The 20,733-nt window shown below is 21.8% G+C and overlaps 6 protein-coding genes across 6 annotated transcripts; 3 read left to right on the top strand and 3 right to left on the bottom strand. All coding sequences in view use genetic code 6, as the record gives it.

Annotated features, from left to right (window-relative positions):
• Window positions 1–597: 597 nt before the first annotated feature.
• Window positions 598–5,583, bottom strand: TTHERM_00573210 (calpain family cysteine protease; the record flags this gene model as incomplete). Its single annotated transcript, XM_001009312.3, has 2 exons — window positions 598–4,694; window positions 4,902–5,583. 2 exons carry the CDS (start codon window positions 5,581–5,583, stop codon window positions 598–600), a joined length of 4,779 nt encoding a protein of 1,592 aa, XP_001009312.3.
• Window positions 5,584–7,035: 1,452 nt separating this feature from the next.
• TTHERM_000573209 (hypothetical protein) lies at window positions 7,036–7,353 on the bottom strand (the record flags this gene model as incomplete). The annotated part of the gene is made up of 1 exon (XM_012796222.1): window positions 7,036–7,353. The coding sequence occupies one exon, from the start codon at window positions 7,351–7,353 to the stop codon at window positions 7,036–7,038; it is 318 nt and encodes a 105-aa protein (XP_012651676.1).
• A 455-nt stretch (window positions 7,354–7,808) lies between these two features.
• Window positions 7,809–13,061, bottom strand: TTHERM_000573208 (hypothetical protein; the record flags this gene model as incomplete). The annotated part of the gene is made up of 1 exon (XM_012796221.1): window positions 7,809–13,061. One exon carries the CDS (start codon window positions 13,059–13,061, stop codon window positions 7,809–7,811), a length of 5,253 nt encoding a protein of 1,750 aa, XP_012651675.1.
• Window positions 13,062–14,816: 1,755 nt separating this feature from the next.
• On the top strand, window positions 14,817–15,383 carry TTHERM_00574230 (hypothetical protein; the record flags this gene model as incomplete). The annotated part of the gene is made up of 1 exon (XM_001009315.2): window positions 14,817–15,383. The coding sequence occupies one exon, from the start codon at window positions 14,817–14,819 to the stop codon at window positions 15,381–15,383; it is 567 nt and encodes a 188-aa protein (XP_001009315.2).
• A 160-nt stretch (window positions 15,384–15,543) lies between these two features.
• TTHERM_000574229 (hypothetical protein) lies at window positions 15,544–16,296 on the top strand (the record flags this gene model as incomplete). The annotated part of the gene is made up of 3 exons (XM_012796220.1): window positions 15,544–15,675; window positions 15,738–15,743; window positions 15,814–16,296. The coding sequence occupies 3 exons, from the start codon at window positions 15,544–15,546 to the stop codon at window positions 16,294–16,296; spliced, it is 621 nt and encodes a 206-aa protein (XP_012651674.1).
• An 872-nt stretch (window positions 16,297–17,168) lies between these two features.
• On the top strand, window positions 17,169–17,435 carry TTHERM_00574240 (hypothetical protein; the record flags this gene model as incomplete). The annotated part of the gene is made up of 1 exon (XM_001009316.1): window positions 17,169–17,435. One exon carries the CDS (start codon window positions 17,169–17,171, stop codon window positions 17,433–17,435), a length of 267 nt encoding a protein of 88 aa, XP_001009316.1.
• Between the last annotated feature and the right edge of the window lie 3,298 nt (window positions 17,436–20,733).

Here is a 20,733-nt window from a genome sequence, read left to right as displayed (position 1 = left end):
TTTATTGTGATGAGTACTTATTATTATTAATTAATCTAACTCTCATTTCTAGGTTTTCATTTTTACATTTCATTCAATATAAAATAAAAAATTTATTCACTATATTAATTTCATAAATATATCTTAAAAATACTTAAAACATAAAATTTATTCTTATTGTATATTGATTTACATAGCTGTTCCTGGTATTGAAATATCACAAATTGTTCTGTTGCTTATTTCAATACCAGGACATGTTGTTTTATGTAAATTATTTAATTGTTTTAAAAAATCTAAAAAAAATTAGTAAAGCTAGAAATCTGAAAATAAAATTGATTTAATTAATTTTTATAATAGATTATATATATATATATAGAGAGAGTGTGAATAAAATTAATTATATTTTGTTAAGTTTTTGCCAATTTTCATTAATAAACATTTTATTTTTAAAAAAATACAAAAAAAATAATTTTGCCTGAAAATTTATTTCTATTAAAATATTAATAACAAATGTTAATGCTTTGACTAACTGTTTTTTAATAAAATCGAATGAATGAATGAATAAATGAATAACAAAATAAATAATTAAATATAAGAAATTTAAATTTATAAGATATTTCAATTTTATGATTTTTAAATGTTTTATCTCTCTAGCAAATTATAAATACTGTTCTAATTATTTCTTGCAGATAGACTTTTCATTACAATAGAAGAGTCAAAAGTTCTATAATTTTAATTATTTTGTTTATTTACATCAATTATTACAAAATTTTATTCATCTTAAATTTCCGAGTTGCAAAAAATATTATTTAATTAATCTAATGTTTGCTCTGGTTTTTAAAAGTTTATTTATATGTTAAGTGAAAATTCTTAAATTATATATCCATTTTTATCATATATCCTAATTTAAATTTATTCTACATCAAGTTTGGTTGGGATTCCATAAATAATTATTTTTCCATGTCTCTGATCTATTTCAATCCAAGATGGTAGTCTCATGTTTTTAAACAACCCATATTTTGTATATTATATTTTTAACAGCTAGTAAAGTGGCTTTAACCATTTATTAACTTTCTATTGTTTATATGCAATAACTTAAATTATATCACAGGAGTTAAGATGGATAGATTAACCTACTGCAGGATTCAAATTTGATGGCATATAACCTTAAAAACCAAATGTATCTGCAAAGATAACTTCTCTTAATAAATAAATATTAATATCAGTTTAATATTTATTTACACAATCTAGCATTTACTTAAAATTCTTAGGTACATGTTTATCATTTTTAGCTGAAAATAGTTAGAGAATTTGTAATATCTCAAATAAAATTTCATACTTTAATTTTAATTTTGGAAAAATGGATTTTTATCCTGAATTTTCTTTCCTATTGTATTCGATTGAAACTAAAGCTTTAAACCAGTCATTATGATTTTTTTATATATTTTAAATGCAATATGTTTTAATGAACTAATAAACTTCATAAGTTTTTAAATCTAAACTTAATAATTATCTTGAAATTTATGCTCTGACAGCTTTATGTATTCTAGAATTTTAATCTATAATTTCGCCGATAAACTCTTACTTAGATTTAAAAATATTTTAATTTGGAATTATTGAAAATCTAAGAATATCTTCAACAACATTTGAAAAAATTAAATCACCTGTTACATCCATATATTTTTATTCTAATAAAGTAATTGGTTAATGCTTTTTCATTTTTTTTATTTTTTGTAAAGTTTTTTCAATACTTTTTTTTTTTTTTTTACTTTTAATTTTAAATTATTCTTTATTTACAAAATTTATTTAGTTTTCTTTATCACTCAAAGATTCACTGAAATCAGAAAATTAATTTTCAGCACTTTCAAATATTTAGTTTTTTATTTAATCCATTTCTTTATTAAATTTGCTTTGATCCTTTTAAATCTTTTTTTGCAAATTTAATAAAATATACTGAGCAACTTCTTGAGTTCTACCTAAAAGGATTATTTCTTTTCTGTACATCTATCCACAGAACACTCTTTCTTCAGAGAAGGTAATCTTATTTTTATAAATAATATTATAGAAAGCATACCTTTTCTTATAAGCACCAAATAATGCTAACAAAGGACCTAATATCTCAAGTAGCAAATTTAAGATATAAGTAAAAGGAACGCCAGTTATAGAAATCTAAAATTCATCTTCTGCCTAAGTATAGCCATCAAATGCTATTATCTTGAATTTATAGATTTAACCATACATACTAGACGTTGAAAAGCCTTAGAAGATTAACTTATCATTTTGTTACTGAAGCCAAAAGTTGGCTGATAATAATTCGTATACCCCTTTTTTATTTAAATAATAACACTTATATGTTATTATTTAGCTATCTGATACTTAAAATGTGCTAGAAGAAAATGATATCTTTACATAAGATTCTATACTAATTACACTTTGAGGGTATTACTAATTCAACTACATTTAAAGGTTATTTTATGTGTTAACTTATAATTACTCCTTTAGCTATATAAATTTACAATCAACAATAAATAAAATTTAAACTAGTTCATAGTTAATATTATCAATTATAGTTATTGTAATATTAGGACTAATTTGATTAGTTATTATTGTATTATTTGCAAATATTATCTATTATTATAAAATTTTATTAACTTTATTAAGGGTACCTTCTATTTTTAGTTAATCTTACTTTGCTGACATCTAGAGAGCTATACTTGTTTAAGTTGGTAAAACAAATTTTCCAAATTAATCATCTATTTGTAAAATAATTTAAATGTCTCCCAGCTAATTGGTTGAAATAAATTTTTTTGAATTAGTAGCATCAAAAGTAAGTGATGGAATCACATAAAATCTAATAGGATTCATGTAGCAAGATTTTTTCAAAGATATATTAATTTTTAAAGTAATCTAAGATATGATTTATTAGTATTGTAAATTATCCATAGTTGAAGAATCTATTAATATAGATTAAAAATCACTGTCTAACAGAAAATTCTTATTAAAGTCTTACTTATCATTAACTATTCCTTTTGCGTTTAATATATTTTAATCTAAAAGGTACTAATAGATTTAAGCAGATTAAGTTGTGTTTGTAACACCCAAATCATAAGAATCTTCAGCGATATAAATAAATGAAGTCTTATCTAATGGAATAACTGTCCACAATAAAATTATATTTTAATTTATTAGTTATTAAGTATTTCCTAATAAAGATTAATCTACAGTAAATGTTAGCTTTTAAGTAGTAACATCATAAGAAAAAAAACTAGGAATGCTCAGAATCTAACTATTATAGGAGTAATACACTTAAAGTATTTACATATATTAAGAGACTGGATAAATTATATTAAAATTAAATTGAATAGTTTGACCAATCTAAAAAATGTATTCATTTATTATTTAAACACCATTATTATGAATATAATTTAATTTATTTATTTATTGAATGTTACTTACTTCATGATTATTATCATAAATGATAAGATTTGCATCTGTGTGTATTTAAATATCACTCTATAAAGGCATCGTTAAAATTCCTGAAGATATTGTTAGAAATATAAAATCTTAGTTTTTTGGCATGCACACAGCTTAACTTGTCTGGGATTGATAAATTATTGTATTCACAACATATGGATTTTTCTTATCTCTCATATCAATTAGAGTGAGCATACCTCTTTCTTCTTAAGTAATTAAAATATATTCTTCATTATATAGAGGTAAAGCCATAATAACATATCCTTCTAAAGGCACCCTTGATATCACTTTTATTTTTGGAAAATATGTTATGTCTATAATAGCAAAGCCTTTAGTTAAATCCACTAAATAAGCATAGGAATACAACTCGGATATAATAATACTTTCTCCACCTAAGTTTAATAAATAGTCAGAAAGAATAGGATTTGTTTTATTTTGTACATTTAGTAAATAAACTCCAAATAACCTAATAGTACTTAACACCCATTAATTGTCTTTGGTAATGCAAGCACCTTAGTTTTCGCCGACCATAAAATCAGGATTCTACCAAACTATGTAAACCTACATATCAAAAATATCTGTAGAGTTATAGAGAATGAGTCCTGTTGCATAAGTTTAAACAGCAAACATTCCGTCATTGCTAAATGTTATCATCTCTCCTACTTGAGTTAAATTAGCAGGATAAGATTTTACTAATTTCATATTCATAAGAGAGATATCACTTTAATCAGGACTATCATCGATTGTGTTATATTGATAAACTCCTATAATGTCAGGTGAAACTTATTACGGTACTATCATATATTTTCCAGAAGGTTCTAAGTAAACAGAATCCTATATAATAGGATAAATTTAGTAATTAGAAATATTTAATCTATATGGATTTTAATGAAAAGGAAAAACAAAAATGCCACTGACATCGAAAGCTCCAATAAAATATGAATCATTTTAATCAATATAGCATCTCCATTTCCATGCACCAGGTATAAATTCATCATACTTTGCCTAATGAATGTTAAACAAATTTGGAAAATTGTTATTCAAATTTTTTTATTATTTTTAAAAAGTGAAAAGACTTGAACCATCTGAAAAATATAAGTATTATTCGTCGATTGATAGTTTTAAAGATCCCACAAAATGGTTTGATTTTATTTATTACACTAGAATAAATTTTGGTCTATTTGAAATGTCAAATATATAAATTCCTTAAGATCTAGTTCCTAAGAATAAAAGTGATTCACCTTAATTAATTATCATTTATGTTATTTTTGGAATTCTAGAAAAAAATGGCCAGTATGATTAAAAAGCAATTTGAATGGGAAATTAGTTTAAGATAGATTATAAAATTGATTATAAATTAACAAAAAATAAACCTAACTAAATATCAAAGCAAAAAATGTATAAGTCAGAAGTGATTTAGCAATAGTTTGTGTAATTTCCATATTTACCATATCCTACTTCATTAAATATCATTGAACTATTATTATTAAGTTGATTTTTTTGAACCTAGAATAATTTTAATCCAAAAGTGAAAGAAGACACACACAACCATTTGCCATCTGTTGATAGGTATATATCATCAATTTCAGCGTTTTAAATAGTATGAGTCCCTATTTAGCGAACATAACTTTTATTAGATAAATCATAAGCATTAATAAGACCTTTTGTTCCAACAATTAATAGTAAATCATTTTTTTCATCAAACACCATTCTTTATATACCTAAAATAAACTAAATTTCTTATATTTTATCAAACTTCTACATATTTATCTAATTAAATTTATTTAAGTTGAATCCTAATTCATAAAGAACGAATGACATTTCATAGCCTATAATAAGTAATTAGCCATTTTATGAAACTTAAAAGCATGAAATTAAATCATCACTTACATTTTCGTAGAAAAGTATTTGACATCCAAGTTAGTTGACAATCGAAATTACTGAATTACTAGTAGATACAAAAACTAAATTATTTTAAGTTATAGGATGTAGCAGAAATGGAGTCCATAACGGTTAAGTTTGATTCAATTAGCTAGTAAATTAGTGAGAATAAATAAAGTTCATGCTTTTGTCTAGTTATCCCATTACACATATTACTTTGACTAAAAGAATCAACATTTGAATACACATTTTATTTACAGTGACTAATTTGAATTATCAAGTATTTGTTTGCTATTATTTTAATTATTATATGTTTTGTTAATTTACTTACTCTTTTTTATATAGTTTAAGCATAAAAATCAAATAAGAGCTTTGGACAAAAAAGATTAAAAGAAAGTGTAATAGGAGATTATAAAAGTTATACATAAATTAATCTCTTGAAAAGTTGTAATAAATAAGAAGTAGATTGATTATACTTTTAAATTTAATTTTTTAAATAACATCATCCTTTTATTGTGATGAGTACTTACTATTATTTAATCTAACTCTCAATCTAGGTTTTCTTTATAACATTTAAATATTAGATAAAAAATTTATTCGCTAAATTAATTTATTCAGCATATCTTTAAAAATACTTAAAACATAAAATTTATTCATATTGTATATTTATTTAAATATTCTTAGAAATACCATATTGTAAACCTCTTGAATTATTAGTTCTTTGTTTTAAATTTAAAGGATAGCTTATCTTTTCTTTTTTTCCAATTCTTGTTTACATTAATCTATTTAGCGTTGATAACATTTTGCTAATAAGTTAAAATAAGAATTTTATTTTTTATTAAAAATAATATCAATTTCATAATATACGCCTCTCTACCCTAAAAAATTACAATAGAAGAGATAAATAATTTTAAAGCCTTGATTCTAATAGAAGAAGTTACTTTTGCTCTCTTTAAGTAATGTATGATTCATTTTATTTTAAGTTGGTTTTCATATCAGTTTAATATTTGTAAAATTTTTAAATTGGCACAGTTTTGAAAAAATTAGAAACTTTATTTATTATTATTCAAAATACTAACACACAAAAGGTTAATAATTAGCTTAACAACATAAATTCTTAAATGAATAATATTAAATAAATTATTGTTGATTTCAATAGTTTCCTTCAGGATAACCATCATTTGCATTTAGTACTTTTTCAAAGTTTTTTTTAGGTGATTGATACAATTTTTTATGAATTGATCTTCAATTTAATCAAACTATAATAGAATAGCATTTTCCAATTCATTTTTGTTTGTTGAGCTTTACAACTCTACTTTATTTTAGACACCAATTTGATTGGGTTTAGTTCAGGGGATAAGGGTGGGTGAACATGAAAGTAACATTATTATCTTTTATAAATTACTTTTATGCTTAAGGTTTGTGTGACGGAGCATTCTCAAGCTAAAATCTATATTTTCTATTTCCTTTTAAATTAGGTAACCCTTAGCATCCATTTTCAAAGAACTTCTTGATTATTCTTAATAGTAATCAGAATTAACCTACCATCAACAATTTCTAACTACAGTATGCCAATATAAGAAATTTCTCCCCAAACCATAATAGTATAATTGGGTTTAAATGTAATTTCTTTTGGTGATATTGAGTTATCAAGGGCATATATTTTTTTTTGTAAGTCTGTTTAATTAAAACTAACATTCATCAGTAAAAATGGTATTTTGAAAATTTGATTTAAGATTAATGTGATAATTGCAATATTCTATTCGCTTTGCTCTATGAAATTAATTTAAAATGGATCTTTAAAGAGATACAAAAAATTTACTAAACTTGGTTATTAATAGGTAAATAGTTGTCCTCCATTTATATTTAAAGAGATTAATGTATCTAAGATGAAGTTTTTAAATCCTGTTCATTAATCATATCATAAATTTCTTCAGCTTAATCTCTATGAATTTAGGAGGTCTGCATTTATTTGTTTATATCTAATTCTAATCTAATACTATTACCTTCAAGATACATAATAATTGTTCTGTATTTCTTAATTTTATTAAGTCACTTTAATCCTAAATCTTATTCTTTAAACACAATTTTACTCATTTAAATTATCAATATTATTTTGCAATTAATTATTTCAAAAATCACTCCAAATAATCCCTACTTTAAATGCTTTTGAATAAACATTAAAGTATTTAAAAAAAAATTATTTTCAAAAAATTCAATATATTTTTTTATTTGTTTTAGACTTTTAAAAATATAATTTTAAATGAATTATGTTGACATAAAATATTTTCATAATCTGATCCAATTTAAAAATTATAAAAATATAAAACTGATATGAAAGCCAACTTAAAATAAGATAAATCACACATATTCTGAAGGAGGGTATGTTCTTCGATTAGAATCAAGGCTTTAAAATAATTTATCACTTTAAAAAATTTTATTAATTTTAAATTTTTGATGATTAATTTTGATACTCACTCTTTTATTTCATCAATACATAATTAATTTGTTTCTTAAGAATTATAATTCTAATATTCTTCTGAGGTGATAGATTAATTATATTCAGAAAAGATACTCCTAGAATTTTCATTATTTTCATTGGTATTTTTGCTATTTGAGTTACTTTTAAATTCATACTTATTTATATGATTTAGGTAATCGTGAGAAATAAAGTCTTTAGGCGACACCAAATTTTAACTTTTCAAATAACTGACCATAAATTTTGATTAAGGTAATCTTTTTTATTGCCTTAAACTATTAATTGAATAATTATCTCTAAAATTTTCATCATGCTTAACTTATTGATCAGCAAAATATATTTATTCTTAATTACCCTTTAATTTATTTTAGGCAATAGAAAATAATTCTCCTCGTTCATCAGCAACTGAATATATATTATCAATTTATGATTTTAAATTATTGTTTTTAAGTTCATAATTATTTAGAATTTTCAGATTGAATTGTCGTATAACATATCCAGTATTATCATAAATTCGTATTTAAATTTCTTAGGAATCATATTATTCTGGTACACCATGCAAGTATATTTTTCCATTCATTTAATTTAAATACATCCAAGCAGGTAATCTCATATTTTTAAAAGCTCCAAATTTAGTATATTCAATGTTCAACACTCTAAATACTGGTTATAACCACTTATTTATTTTCCTTTTTTTAAAAGCTATAACTTGGCTTATATCACATATATTTAAATGTATTGATTAGCCTACAGATGGAGAGAAGAGAGAAGGATTCTTTTACTTAAAACCTAAAACATCTGCAAATAATACTTCTCTTAGCAAATATAAATTAAAATTTGAATTTTATTCTGTTACTAACTCGCTAAACTTAAAAAATATTTTTGGTGGATTTTGAGATATTTGTTTTGGTAATAAATTTAGCATCTAAAAAACTAAATATAAAGTTTCACATTTTAATTTGAGTCTTGGGAATATTTAACTTTAATTTAAATAATTATCTTTGGATTCATAGTTTATATCTACAACAACTTTATACCAATCATTTCTATTAATTTAATTACTTTGTATGCAATAATATTTTATAAATTCATACAATTTTTTTGTCTTTTTGTCTAAATTTAAAAGATCTCTTGAAATTAAAGATCTTATAGCCTTATGTATTCTTGAATTTTAGTCAGTTATTTCACTTTTAAATTCTTGATAAGAATTAAAATATTCTTCTTACAGATATATTACATTTTAAAGGATGTCCTCTATTACTTTTGAAAATCTTAATTAACCTTACTAATCGAGATATCTCTATTCAAGTATGGATTTTGGATTATGTTTTTTAAGCTTTTATAATATTTAACTTGTTATTTATATTTTTTTTTAAATTGATTCTCCTTTAATTATTTAATCTTATGAGCCTTGCTATTTTTATTACTCCTCTAATAAATCAATTTATTCTTGAGAATGTGAGCTTTTTTTATAAATGTCTTCAAAAAAATACTATTCAGGGATATATTTTTCTTTTATATTTTCTTTAAATTTTTATTAATTTAAAATATTTTTGAATAATTTATTTAAAATTATTCTTGCGGTTTCTTAAGTTCTCCCTAAAATTACAATTTCTTTGTGAAACAATTATCCACAAATTGCTGTTTCATCTGAATAAGTTATCTTATTTTTTAAAATAATATTATATAATATTCCTCTATATTTGTACAAACCTAAGATTGCAACTAAAGGCCCTAATATCTAAATCAGTAAATTTGTTATATACAAGTAAGATATCCCTGAAACAGTTACCTAAAAATAGTCTTCTGCTTGAGTATATCCATCAGAAGCTATTATTTTAAATTTATAAGTATTTCTATACATTTTAGCTGTTGTGGAACCTTTTAGATTTAACTGTTCATCTTATTATTACAACCAAAAGTCAGGAGGAATTTATTCGTATATTCCATTTTTTGTTTCGTATAAATATTTATAGCTCAGCTATGAAATATCTTCTACAAAAAATGAATTTGAAGAAAATGAAATATAAACATCAGAAGCTATATAGAGCACACTGTTCGGATATTAATTTTCCAATTATTTTTGTAGATTATTTTCTTAATTAATTTGCAATTATTTTTTCAGTTTGATAAAATTGCTTTTAGATATTTTAAATGTTTAAACTAAGGGATAGTTTGTATTGTCTGTAATAGTGATAGTTATATTTGGAGAATTATTTTCTGTGATTTATGTATTATTAGAAAATATTACCTTTTTATACAAAACGTTGTTTACATTCTCAAGAGAACCTTATATTTTTAATTGATCTTGTTATGGTGAAATAAAAGTTACCACACTACTTTAAATTAGTTAAACAAATTTTCCGTCCTTAATGTTAATCTATAGGGTTACAGATACTAATTGGATTTAATTCGTTGAGATAAACTGGCTGATTTTTTCATTATCAAATTTTAGTGATGGTACTACATAAAACTTGATTGGATTTAAATAGCATGACTTTTTCAAAGTTAAATTTATTTTTTATTATAATTATTGGGTGATTATTTAATACATATTATAGCTAACTAATTGAGAGTTAACAAGCTAACTTTTAAATTAACTATTCAACTATAAATCTTTGCTAAAATCATAACTAGGATTTACTTTATTATTGGAGTCTAGTATATTCTAATTTTAAAGATACTAATAGATGAGTGCAGACTAATCTAGGGTTGTAACAGCAAAGTCATTTGAATCTTCAGAAAAATATTAAAATGATGTCTAATCAAGAGGAATGATAGTCCAAAGAAGTATTATAATAAGATTTAGCTAATTTTAATTATTTCCTAATAATTAATTTTAGACAGTAAATTATAGAGATTGAGAGAAGAGATCAAACTAAAAAAACGAAGGTAAATTTACCATCTAACCATCTTTATAAAAATAGATGTTCTCTATGCTTATATCTTTGGAAACAGGGTAAAGAATGCTAAAGCTAAACTATACTTTTTATCCTACTTACAAGATATATTCATTTAATATTTATGGGCTACCTATTTACAGAGATAAATCACTTTTATTCAATCTTTCATTTATAGGTATTCCACTGCTTTGATTTAACGTAATAAGATTTGCGTCAGTATGAATTTAAATTTCACTTTACATGGGGATTGTTAAAATTCCTTAGGATAATGTAAGGAAAATAAAACCCTAGGTTTATGGCATACAAATGGCTTAACATATTTAAGATCCATACATAATTTTATTTATGATATATGGATAGTGTTTATCTCTAATGTCAATAAGAGTGAGTAATACTCCTTATTCTTATTATGTTACCAATATATAATCTTCATTTTATAATGGTAGACTCATGATCGCATATCCTTCTAAAGCAATTTTAGATAAAATTGATATTTTAGGGAAACTTGAAATATCTACTATTGCAAATCCCTTTACGCCATCTATCAAATAGGCATAATTAAAAGTTTAAGAAATCAAAATACTCTCTCCACCAAAATCAAGACTGTAATCAGAGAGTATAGGGTTTGCCTTGTCTTCTACATTTAGCAAATAAACCCCAAATTATCTAACAGTACTTAATACCCATTTATTATCTTTAGTGATACATGCGCCCTAGTTTTCACCTTAGATAAAATCAGGATTTTCCCATAAATGATAAATAGACATATTAAGTATATCTGTAGAATTATATAGAATCAATCCTGTTTAATGGGTTTAGACAGCAAATGTTTTATCATAGCTAAAAGTTATCATTTCACTAACTTTAATAGTATTTGAGTTATACTTCTTAACTAGTTTAATATTCATTAAAGATATGTTACTTTGATCTTAGTTGCTATTAATAGGGTTGTATTAGTAAATTTCAAGAGGAAAATTAGAAATTTTCTAAGGAACAATCATGTACTTGTTTGATGATTCAAAGTAAATAGAGTCTGATGCAATAGGATAGCTCTGATAGTTAGAAATATTTAGTTTATATGGATTTTTGTAAAATGGGAAGACGAATATTCCATCTGAATCAAAAGCACCAATAAAGTAAGAATTAGTAGAATCAATATAGCATCTTGATTTATGAGTGATTTAATCTAATTAATCAAATTTTGCTTAATGAATGTTAAATAAATTAGGAAAGTTATTATTCAAACTTATTTCTACTTGTTAGTAAGTTAAGACAGACTAAGAGTTAGATAAATATAGATATTTCTCATCTTGAGAAAGTTTTATTGAGTAGGCTAAAGAATCTGCTTTGATTTGCTAAAGAAGACTAATCTGTGGTCTTTTAGTTATATCAAATATATAAATTCCTTAAGACCTGACTCCTATTAATAATAGAGTTTCTTATTAATTAACCATTAATGACTATATAGTGGGAACAATCTATGAAAACGGCCAGTATCCTTAAAATGTAATTTAAACTGGGTATTATTCTTATTAAGCTTCAATGACTTATTAAGAATTAGAAATAAAGAATCCATACCAAAAATCAAAGCAAAAAACATAATAATCAGATGTGGTCTAGCAAAAATTAGCTTAAGTACCAAAAATTCCTTCTCCAGCAACAATAAATTGAAGTTATCGTTAGCCTTTAGAATTATTTTAGTAATAATTATCTTGCAATCTAAATATAACTATTCCTAAAGTGTCTGCTGATACATAAAGCCATTATGCATCTTTTGTGAGAAAAAGACCATTTATAAGAGGATTATCAACTGTAAAAGTTCCAATTTGGTAGATTTAACTCTTATTTGAAGTATCATAAGCATTTATTATGCCAAATTTTCCTGAGACTATCAATAACTCTTGCTATTCCTAATAAAGAATTTTAAGGATACCTGTTTAAAATTCTATTTCTTACAGTTAAACGAAACTCTTCATATCTAATTCATTAGAATTATTTATTTAGAAATCTAATTTATACACTCTCAAATGTGTTTGAAATCCTACAAATAAATGCTATGCATTATTTGAGATTTGAATGTGCTAAATAAAATAATCATCAATACTCTTTGAGAAAAGTATTTTACTTCCATGCTTATCGAGGATAGATATCCCAGAAAAGCCAGTAGAAACAAAAACAAGATTGTTTGTTTTATCAATATCAATAAGAAGAGGAGTCCACTTTTCATTATTCAAATTTTATGCATTTAAAAATTATGGAGAGTAAATATAGCTTATATTGTTGATAGTTGTTTAAGTGAGTAATAGATGGACTAAGCTAAGTATAATTACTATCTACTTATTCATTCGTAAAAAACTTATTCTTCTTAAATTTATTTTTTGTTGCTTTTTTTTCTTTTTAATTCTACTTATTTATTTTTAGATAGGTAAATTATGATTTTTTTAGTAAAAAGTAATAGAAGGAATTATTTATTTTAGTTAAAAAAAATTATTAAATCAGATTTTTGAACAGATAATCATCATATTTTTTCTTTTAGTTTGTTTAATAAATCAAATAGTTTTTATAAAATTTCAATATTTCATTAATATTTTTCAAATTATTATAAATGAAAGGCTTTTTAATTTTTATTTAATGTCAATTTTTTCTTTTTTTCATAACAATTTCTTGATATTTTTTAACTTTGAAACTATTTTGATTGCTTTTGAATTTATTTACATTAAAATGATTTCAAATGAAAATAATTTAATAATATTTAAATATCATTCAGTTATTAATTTGAAAAAAAATAAATTGTTTAGCGATTTTCAAAATTAAAATCTTTTAAAACTTATAAAATGTACTCCATGTTAGTTAATAATAATATTACTATTATTAAATATTTAGTAGTAAGATCAAGTTTCTAAATCAATTTGTGAAAATGCTCAATTAATATAAAATTTTCTAGTCAAAAATAATTTTATATCAAATTATTATTGACTGGAAAATATTTAAGATTGCACTAAGGCGGTAGGAATTTTTATCATAAATTAAAATTCTTTTTATTTAAAACCCTTGTAAAAATTTCATTTAAAATTTAACAGATAATATATATATTAATCTTATTAATTGACCCTCTAATTTGTTTGCTCAATTTTTGGTCCTTATTAAATTAAAATATTAAATGGAAAAAAAGTATTTATCAATAATATTTATTAATGAGAATATATGGCATCTAAATAAAATATTTTTTTAAATTTATGAATCAGCACAAATTTATAATATAAGATAGGCTAAATTTTAAGAAGCTATTTTGTTAGCATTACTAGCAATCTATGGAGTGATCTCTTAAATTTTTTAAATGGAATTTAAAAAAAAAAATTTTAATTTGTTATCTTATCAAATTTTATCACTAATTTCATAGAGACATAAGTAAATTATAAGCATTTATTAAATCAAATTTTAAATCTATATTATTTCCTCTTACTATTTAAAAAAATTTATACAATAATCATCCAATCAAATTTAAAAAAATAAATGAATTCAAAATACAATAAAAGTAAAATATTTCTTGAACGATTTGGTTTTTTTGGAATAGGAATAAACATAAGATTTAATAAAGAAGCTAATTACAAAACTAAAATTAGTGGATTAATAACTTTTTGTTTGATTGGCATCATCTTAGGATATCAGATTAAGCTAATTCTTGATTAACTTTATGACTATTATCACCTTTAAGCTCTTTTTAAATAGAAATTTACTTCATAGCCATCACGTTATAACTTGGTTTCATACAAATTCATTTAAATTTTGGCTTATAAAATTCTACTTCTTTGTATTTTATTAATCATACAGATTATAATGCTTCTCTTTTGATTAAATAAACTATAAAAACTAAAAATATTACTAATGGGTATTTTGTTGCTTGGACAACTGTAAAAACGAACCACGTAGGATAATTCATTTAAATATTCCTAAAGTTAATAACTATTTTATTCCATTAAGCTACAAAAATATGTATTGTATAAGTATAAAAAAACAGATTTGTATCTTTAAAGATACTATTCAGCTTTAGATCTTAAGTTAAGTTAAGTTCTTGTTCATTCTGTAATCGCAACCCAAATATGGATAAACTTCTTCAATATTGTAGGTTGGCTATCTACTTTGTTGACTATTCTGTTATTCCTTCAGATAAAACAATACCTTTCTAACCCCTTGGAAGGTAATTATTTTGGATCTATGGACCAGAGTTTACAAAATAAATAGATATTAATTTTAGGTTCACTTACTTGAATATTTGTTACTGTTTAATGGGAACTGATATTAAAACAACGAATGTGCTGACACTCAGCTGTAAAAGAGAATAGATTTCACCTAAATCAGGAAATCTTCTCTATGATTGTTTTATTTTATTTGAAAAAAATGTAGATAATTTAACAACAGATCTTTATTAAAAGGTTGATAGATTAAAATCCTAACTTGTTGATGTATTTAATATATTTTTTACAGTGGAAGCTATAATTTGCAGACCTTTATCTCAAATAGAATTAGATTCAAAGCTAATAAACAGATTATTTAATTTTGAAGACCCAACTTATAAATCTGATAAGAAAAATAGAACAAAAATAGAAATTCAGAAGACAGTGAAAAGAAAAAAGAAATTTATACCAAAGCATCCTATTAAATGTTGATTCCAAAATAAGATTAATAAAAAACATCATTAAATATAAATTATAGAAAACATTCTATAAAAAATATCAAATTTCTTTTAGGTAAAAAGGTTATGGTGAGTAACTAAATATTTTTTAAAGTAGGTCTTTACAAAAATTTGAAAAAGTAAACTTGATAAAAATGAAAGAAACTTATAAAGAGAAATTAAAAATTTTTAAAAAATAGAAAATAAAAATAGCAACAAAAAGAGGAAGAAAGATAGAAAAGGAGACAAAAGAGCTAAATAACTCTTTTAGCTTTTCTAAAAATAAAGTTTCAATTTAAGGTTAAGAATATTATGCCAATTACATTAAATTTTTAAAACTTTGCAATAGGAGAAGGTGAGAAATCCTTTAAAAAGGTTTAGATGGATTATATAATTAAATTTATATTTTTTTCCTTATTTAAAAGTTTTTAAGGTTGAAAAATTAAAAAGGCTTTTACTTAACGAATATTATATTAAGTAATTTGAATTTATCCCAAGACCTCTTTTAACTCTAGATGAATAAAAACCAAATAACTTATCAGATAAAATTGGGTTTAAAGATGACTTTGAAAATAATATAAAGCCAAAAACAAGCTAAGTCTTAGAGGCTTTCTAGAAATTAATAAACACAAAAACAAAACCTTCTAAAATAGACAAAAAAAGACTTCATATTAGATGATTCATAAGTACCAATTGAAGAATGTAGTTTTCAATAAAAATAATAATATGTAAATTTTACTCCAAGTAAAACAATTGGTAGTATATATTCAAGTTAAAAAAAAGAAGATTTATCTATCATGTACCCAATTTCATCAATAATTCATAATGTTTTATTTTTTTAAAACTATTTAATATATAGCACAATTCATTAATTCGGAAACCTTTGTAAATAAATTGAATTTAATTGAGATATTTAGGGTTATTTTAGTAAGTAAATTTTTTGTTTTGGAGTAAGGAAGGTCTTTAAATTTTAAAATTTACAGTATTTCTAATCATAAAAAGATATTTATTTTGTAATAAATTATTTAAAGGGTTATTTTAATTTATATGGTTAATTAATAAACAACTATTATTAATAACAACTACATTAATTTTTTTTGATATCTGGATTTTGGTATTTGAAATAAAACAATTAAATAAAATAAACTAGTATGAAAAATTCCAAATCAGCTCAGTAAACATTACAACTTATCATAGATGGTTAATTGATATAAAAATGCAAAGATTTATTAATTTATGTAATATTTCAGCATAATTTAATAATTATTAAGTTAATTACTTTATTTTATTTTTTATTTAAGTAAATAAGAAGATACTTTATTGTAATAAATGTGTGCACTTTAAATTTAAATGACTTATTTATTTAATAATCATTTGATAAATTAAATTATGTAAGACATGTTTTATTAAGCTTAGATTTTATCAAAAAATACTGTTAAAATATTCAATTTATAACAATATTTAAAAATTATGCCCAATTAATAAATCAATCTGAGCTTGCGGCGTCTAGATTTTATCTAGACAAATCAATTTTTAGATATAAAAGTATTTTATTAAAAATCTTACTTTTAAGCATTTTTTAAAAATAAAAATAATTTTTACAATAATCAAAAATTTTATATTCATTATAATATTTTATTTAAAAATTAACTATTAAAAAAAATATTTTAAGGCAAATTGTTACCTTAATATCCATATTTTAAAACAATTCAACAAAGGAATTCTTATCTATATAAATTTCTTAATAAATAATTTAATTAAAAAAATTTTTTTTAAGTAAATGAGCAGTATTAATTAATTCAAATATTTGTATTACGAAGATACGAATGATGATAATCAGTAACCAGATGATGAAATAGAAGCTTTAATAATAGATGAAGATATTGAATAGTAAAATTAAAATCAAGTACAATAAAATAACATATAAAATTAAATAACTAAAAATTAACAATTACAACAACAACAAAAATAAGAATAATAATAATAATAATAACAACAATAAAAATAGCAATAAAAATAGATAACAACACAATAAGCTGATTAATGATTAATAAAAAATAAAAATAATTTTTGTTTAATAGTTTTGCTAAATTTATTCAAAAAGAATTAAAAAAATGGTTTATTTTAAGTAAATAAGGCTAATTTAATAATCATTAAATTTTAAAACGAAAAGTATAGAAATCTAGTATTAATATTTCAAATACTTTTGAGTTTTAGGATTTTTATTTAAAGAAATGGAAGACTGCACTTATAAATGATTATTTGAAAAGAGGATTAAAAATTAGAATGCTTTTTAACAGTTTAAAATAATAATAATAATGATAATATTAAAATTGATTTTTTATCTAAATTTGCACAAAATGTGATAGATTTTTTACTCTATATTAAAATTAAAATTTAGAATATAAACTATTTATTTGTATTATTTTATCTAAAAAACAAATTCAATCATTTTATAGATTTAAATTTTGTTTTATTGCCTATTTTGGTTACCATTATTTCTCTAATTTACTCATTTTCTTTATTAAAATTATGGATAGAACTTTTTTTTTGCCGCTTGCTTCTTTATATATACCTATAACGATTCTTCTTTCATATTTAGCAGATCTATTTAACTTCTGAACTATCATTATAAAATTTTGATTATAAAATATATTACTAACAAACCAGTAAAAGACTCAATATGTATGTCTTCGTTTCGCAATCAACTATTATTTTACTTAAAAATGGAGATCTTTCTTTGACTAAAAAGAATACTATTTAATGTAAAATAACTTTTAACATTTATTTTATCTACTTTTTATATTTTTTTCTATATCAAATGAATTATTATTAATCAAATAGAATAACATCTCTGTTTTTTTTATCTTCACTAAAAATGTTCAAAATAAAATAGAAAATTTGCTTATCAATTTTTTTTTGCTCTTAATATAATAGCTTAACATTATAATGATTAAGATATTACAATATTAGAATATTAAATTTTATTTTGCAAATTTATTATTTTTTAAATGTGTTTAAGTCTTAAAACTTGTAGCGATTCTAATCTAAAAATTTGACTATGTAATGAATATAAATGAAGTTAAATAATTGATTAATGTCTTCTATGATTTAATACAACCTCCACTTCTTCCTAATTTTAATAAGAATTTTTGTAATTTATCAAATTTAAAAATCATCAGAGCCTATTCCTTTTATGGAACAATGAAAAATATTATTTTATTGATGATTTTTAGTACCAGTCCTTTCAAAAAAATATTTATTTGATTATGTCGTTATTGGTTTTGTTTTTTTAAAAAAATAAATTGCCATTTCTGAAATTAATTTCTTCTTTGATTTCAGATATGTTGTTTGTTCTTTGAAGGCTTGAAATGCTGAATCTTTCAAAAATATTTTTCTGAAAAAGCATTTAAAATATGGTCTTTTATTTATTTTTTAGTCAAACAAAATGTACAAAGCTCATATTCAATGCTTAAACTAATAATGAAAAATAGTTAATCTTTTAAAAAGTTGAGATAGTTATTGTAATAAATTAATAGTAATTATGCATTTAACATGTTCAGTAATTTAGCAATTAAAATTTACTAAGGTTTTCATAATCACACCTACTGAATTGATGCTGCTTTATTTTTGCAAATTTTAATATGAAGCACATATTAAATATCTCTGTGAGGTGTATATAAATAAAGTGAATATTAATGAGCTATATATTGAATGAAGCTATACAAATTCAAAATGTGAGTCTATAATAAGATTGAAGCACTAGTTGATAAAAATAAACATAATAGCAAAATATAATTAGAAAAAAAGTATATTTAAAAAAGGAAAGCAACAAACAGATAGATAATAGCTTGATACAAGATAGATAAAGGAAATTATTGTATATTAATTTTACATCTCAATTTATTTATCTATTTGTTAAACCGAAAGAATAGATAAATAAATAAATTTTTAGAATTTGGAAAATTTCTTCTTCTTTTTTTCTGAAAACATTTATAAAAATATATTTTTATTGGGAATCACTTTTATCTTACTGATTATAAAATAATTTGAAAAATATATTTTTTTTTTAATTACTTTTATTTTTAATTATTTTTATTTATCTGATAAAGAAGTAAATGCAGAAAAGTAAATCTATAAATTTGTTAAAATTTAATCCACCTACGCTATTTTATTCTTTAATTTATAATTCATTTGTTTATTGATAAGTTATTATTTACTTTACTAACATGTCTAATTAATTAATACCTATACTGAAATTTTAGTAGTTAGTTAGTTAGTTAGCTAGCTAGCTAGCAAAACAAAAAAATGTTTTATTAATGTTTTAGCTAAGAAAAATAATCACATTTTAATTGCCTAAATCAAAGGAAAATATATTTAAAATTCTACTAGAAGCAGTTATGTAGAAATATAAAAATCTGGTTCAAAAGAAGGGATAAATAATTTATTTTTCTTGTGTATTTTTATGTTTTCGAAATATAAAAATAAGAAATATATTTTAAGAAGAGTTTTCATTAAACATTTTTAGTTAAATTTCCTTTTTTTTTGAGTTTGTTTGTTTTATTTTTTTACTCGTCTTAAAAATATATTTTTTTGTATTAAAGTCTAATTTTGCATCTTATAAAGTTAACAACAAATCTATGACTTTTTAAATATTTATCTAGATCAAGAAAAATGTTTGTAAAACATCTTAATACTCAAACATGATATTCATTTTATTCATTAAGCACCTTTTTATTTTAAATTTTTTAATATTAGGTATTAAAATTTTAAACTGAGTTATTATGTTATGAAATTTTCTTATATTTTTACTTTAAAAAAATCATTTATAGTCTATTATAAGCCATGAAAGTTGTTCTGCGCGCAATTAATTTACTAATTACTATTTTATCCTTTATATTTAAGTAAATTTCAGTATATAGATAAAGTAAAATAGTCATTCTTTAAAAAAATTTATTAGTAAGCTAGTTTTTGAATACTTTATTAATTTAATAATTTATGATTTATAGTTTAGTTGCAAATATAATTTCAAAGTGCAAACAAAATCAAATATTAATTGCTCTAACTTTAATATAAAATTTTGAAAGAGATGTATATTTATTTTTTGCTTAGTTTTGAAACTAAAAAAAATGAAGATTAGTAAATAATTTCAATATTTTTATTTGCCCCATTTATATTAAATGTATTAAGAAAAATTAATTTATTTTAAATAATATTTATGAATTTAAATTTCTCTAAGTTTCAATAAAATCTGTGTGTGCTTTTAAAATTTTCATTATTGTATATTTATAAAAAATAAGAACAATTACAAGCATTTCTTAAAAAATTAAATAATTGATGTAAAC

Source organism: Tetrahymena thermophila (genome assembly GCF_000189635.1).
Source record: "Tetrahymena thermophila SB210 genomic scaffold scf_8254752, whole genome shotgun sequence".
NCBI lineage: Eukaryota > Ciliophora > Oligohymenophorea > Hymenostomatida > Tetrahymenidae > Tetrahymena > Tetrahymena thermophila.
This window is presented reverse-complemented; position numbering and strand designations above follow the sequence as displayed.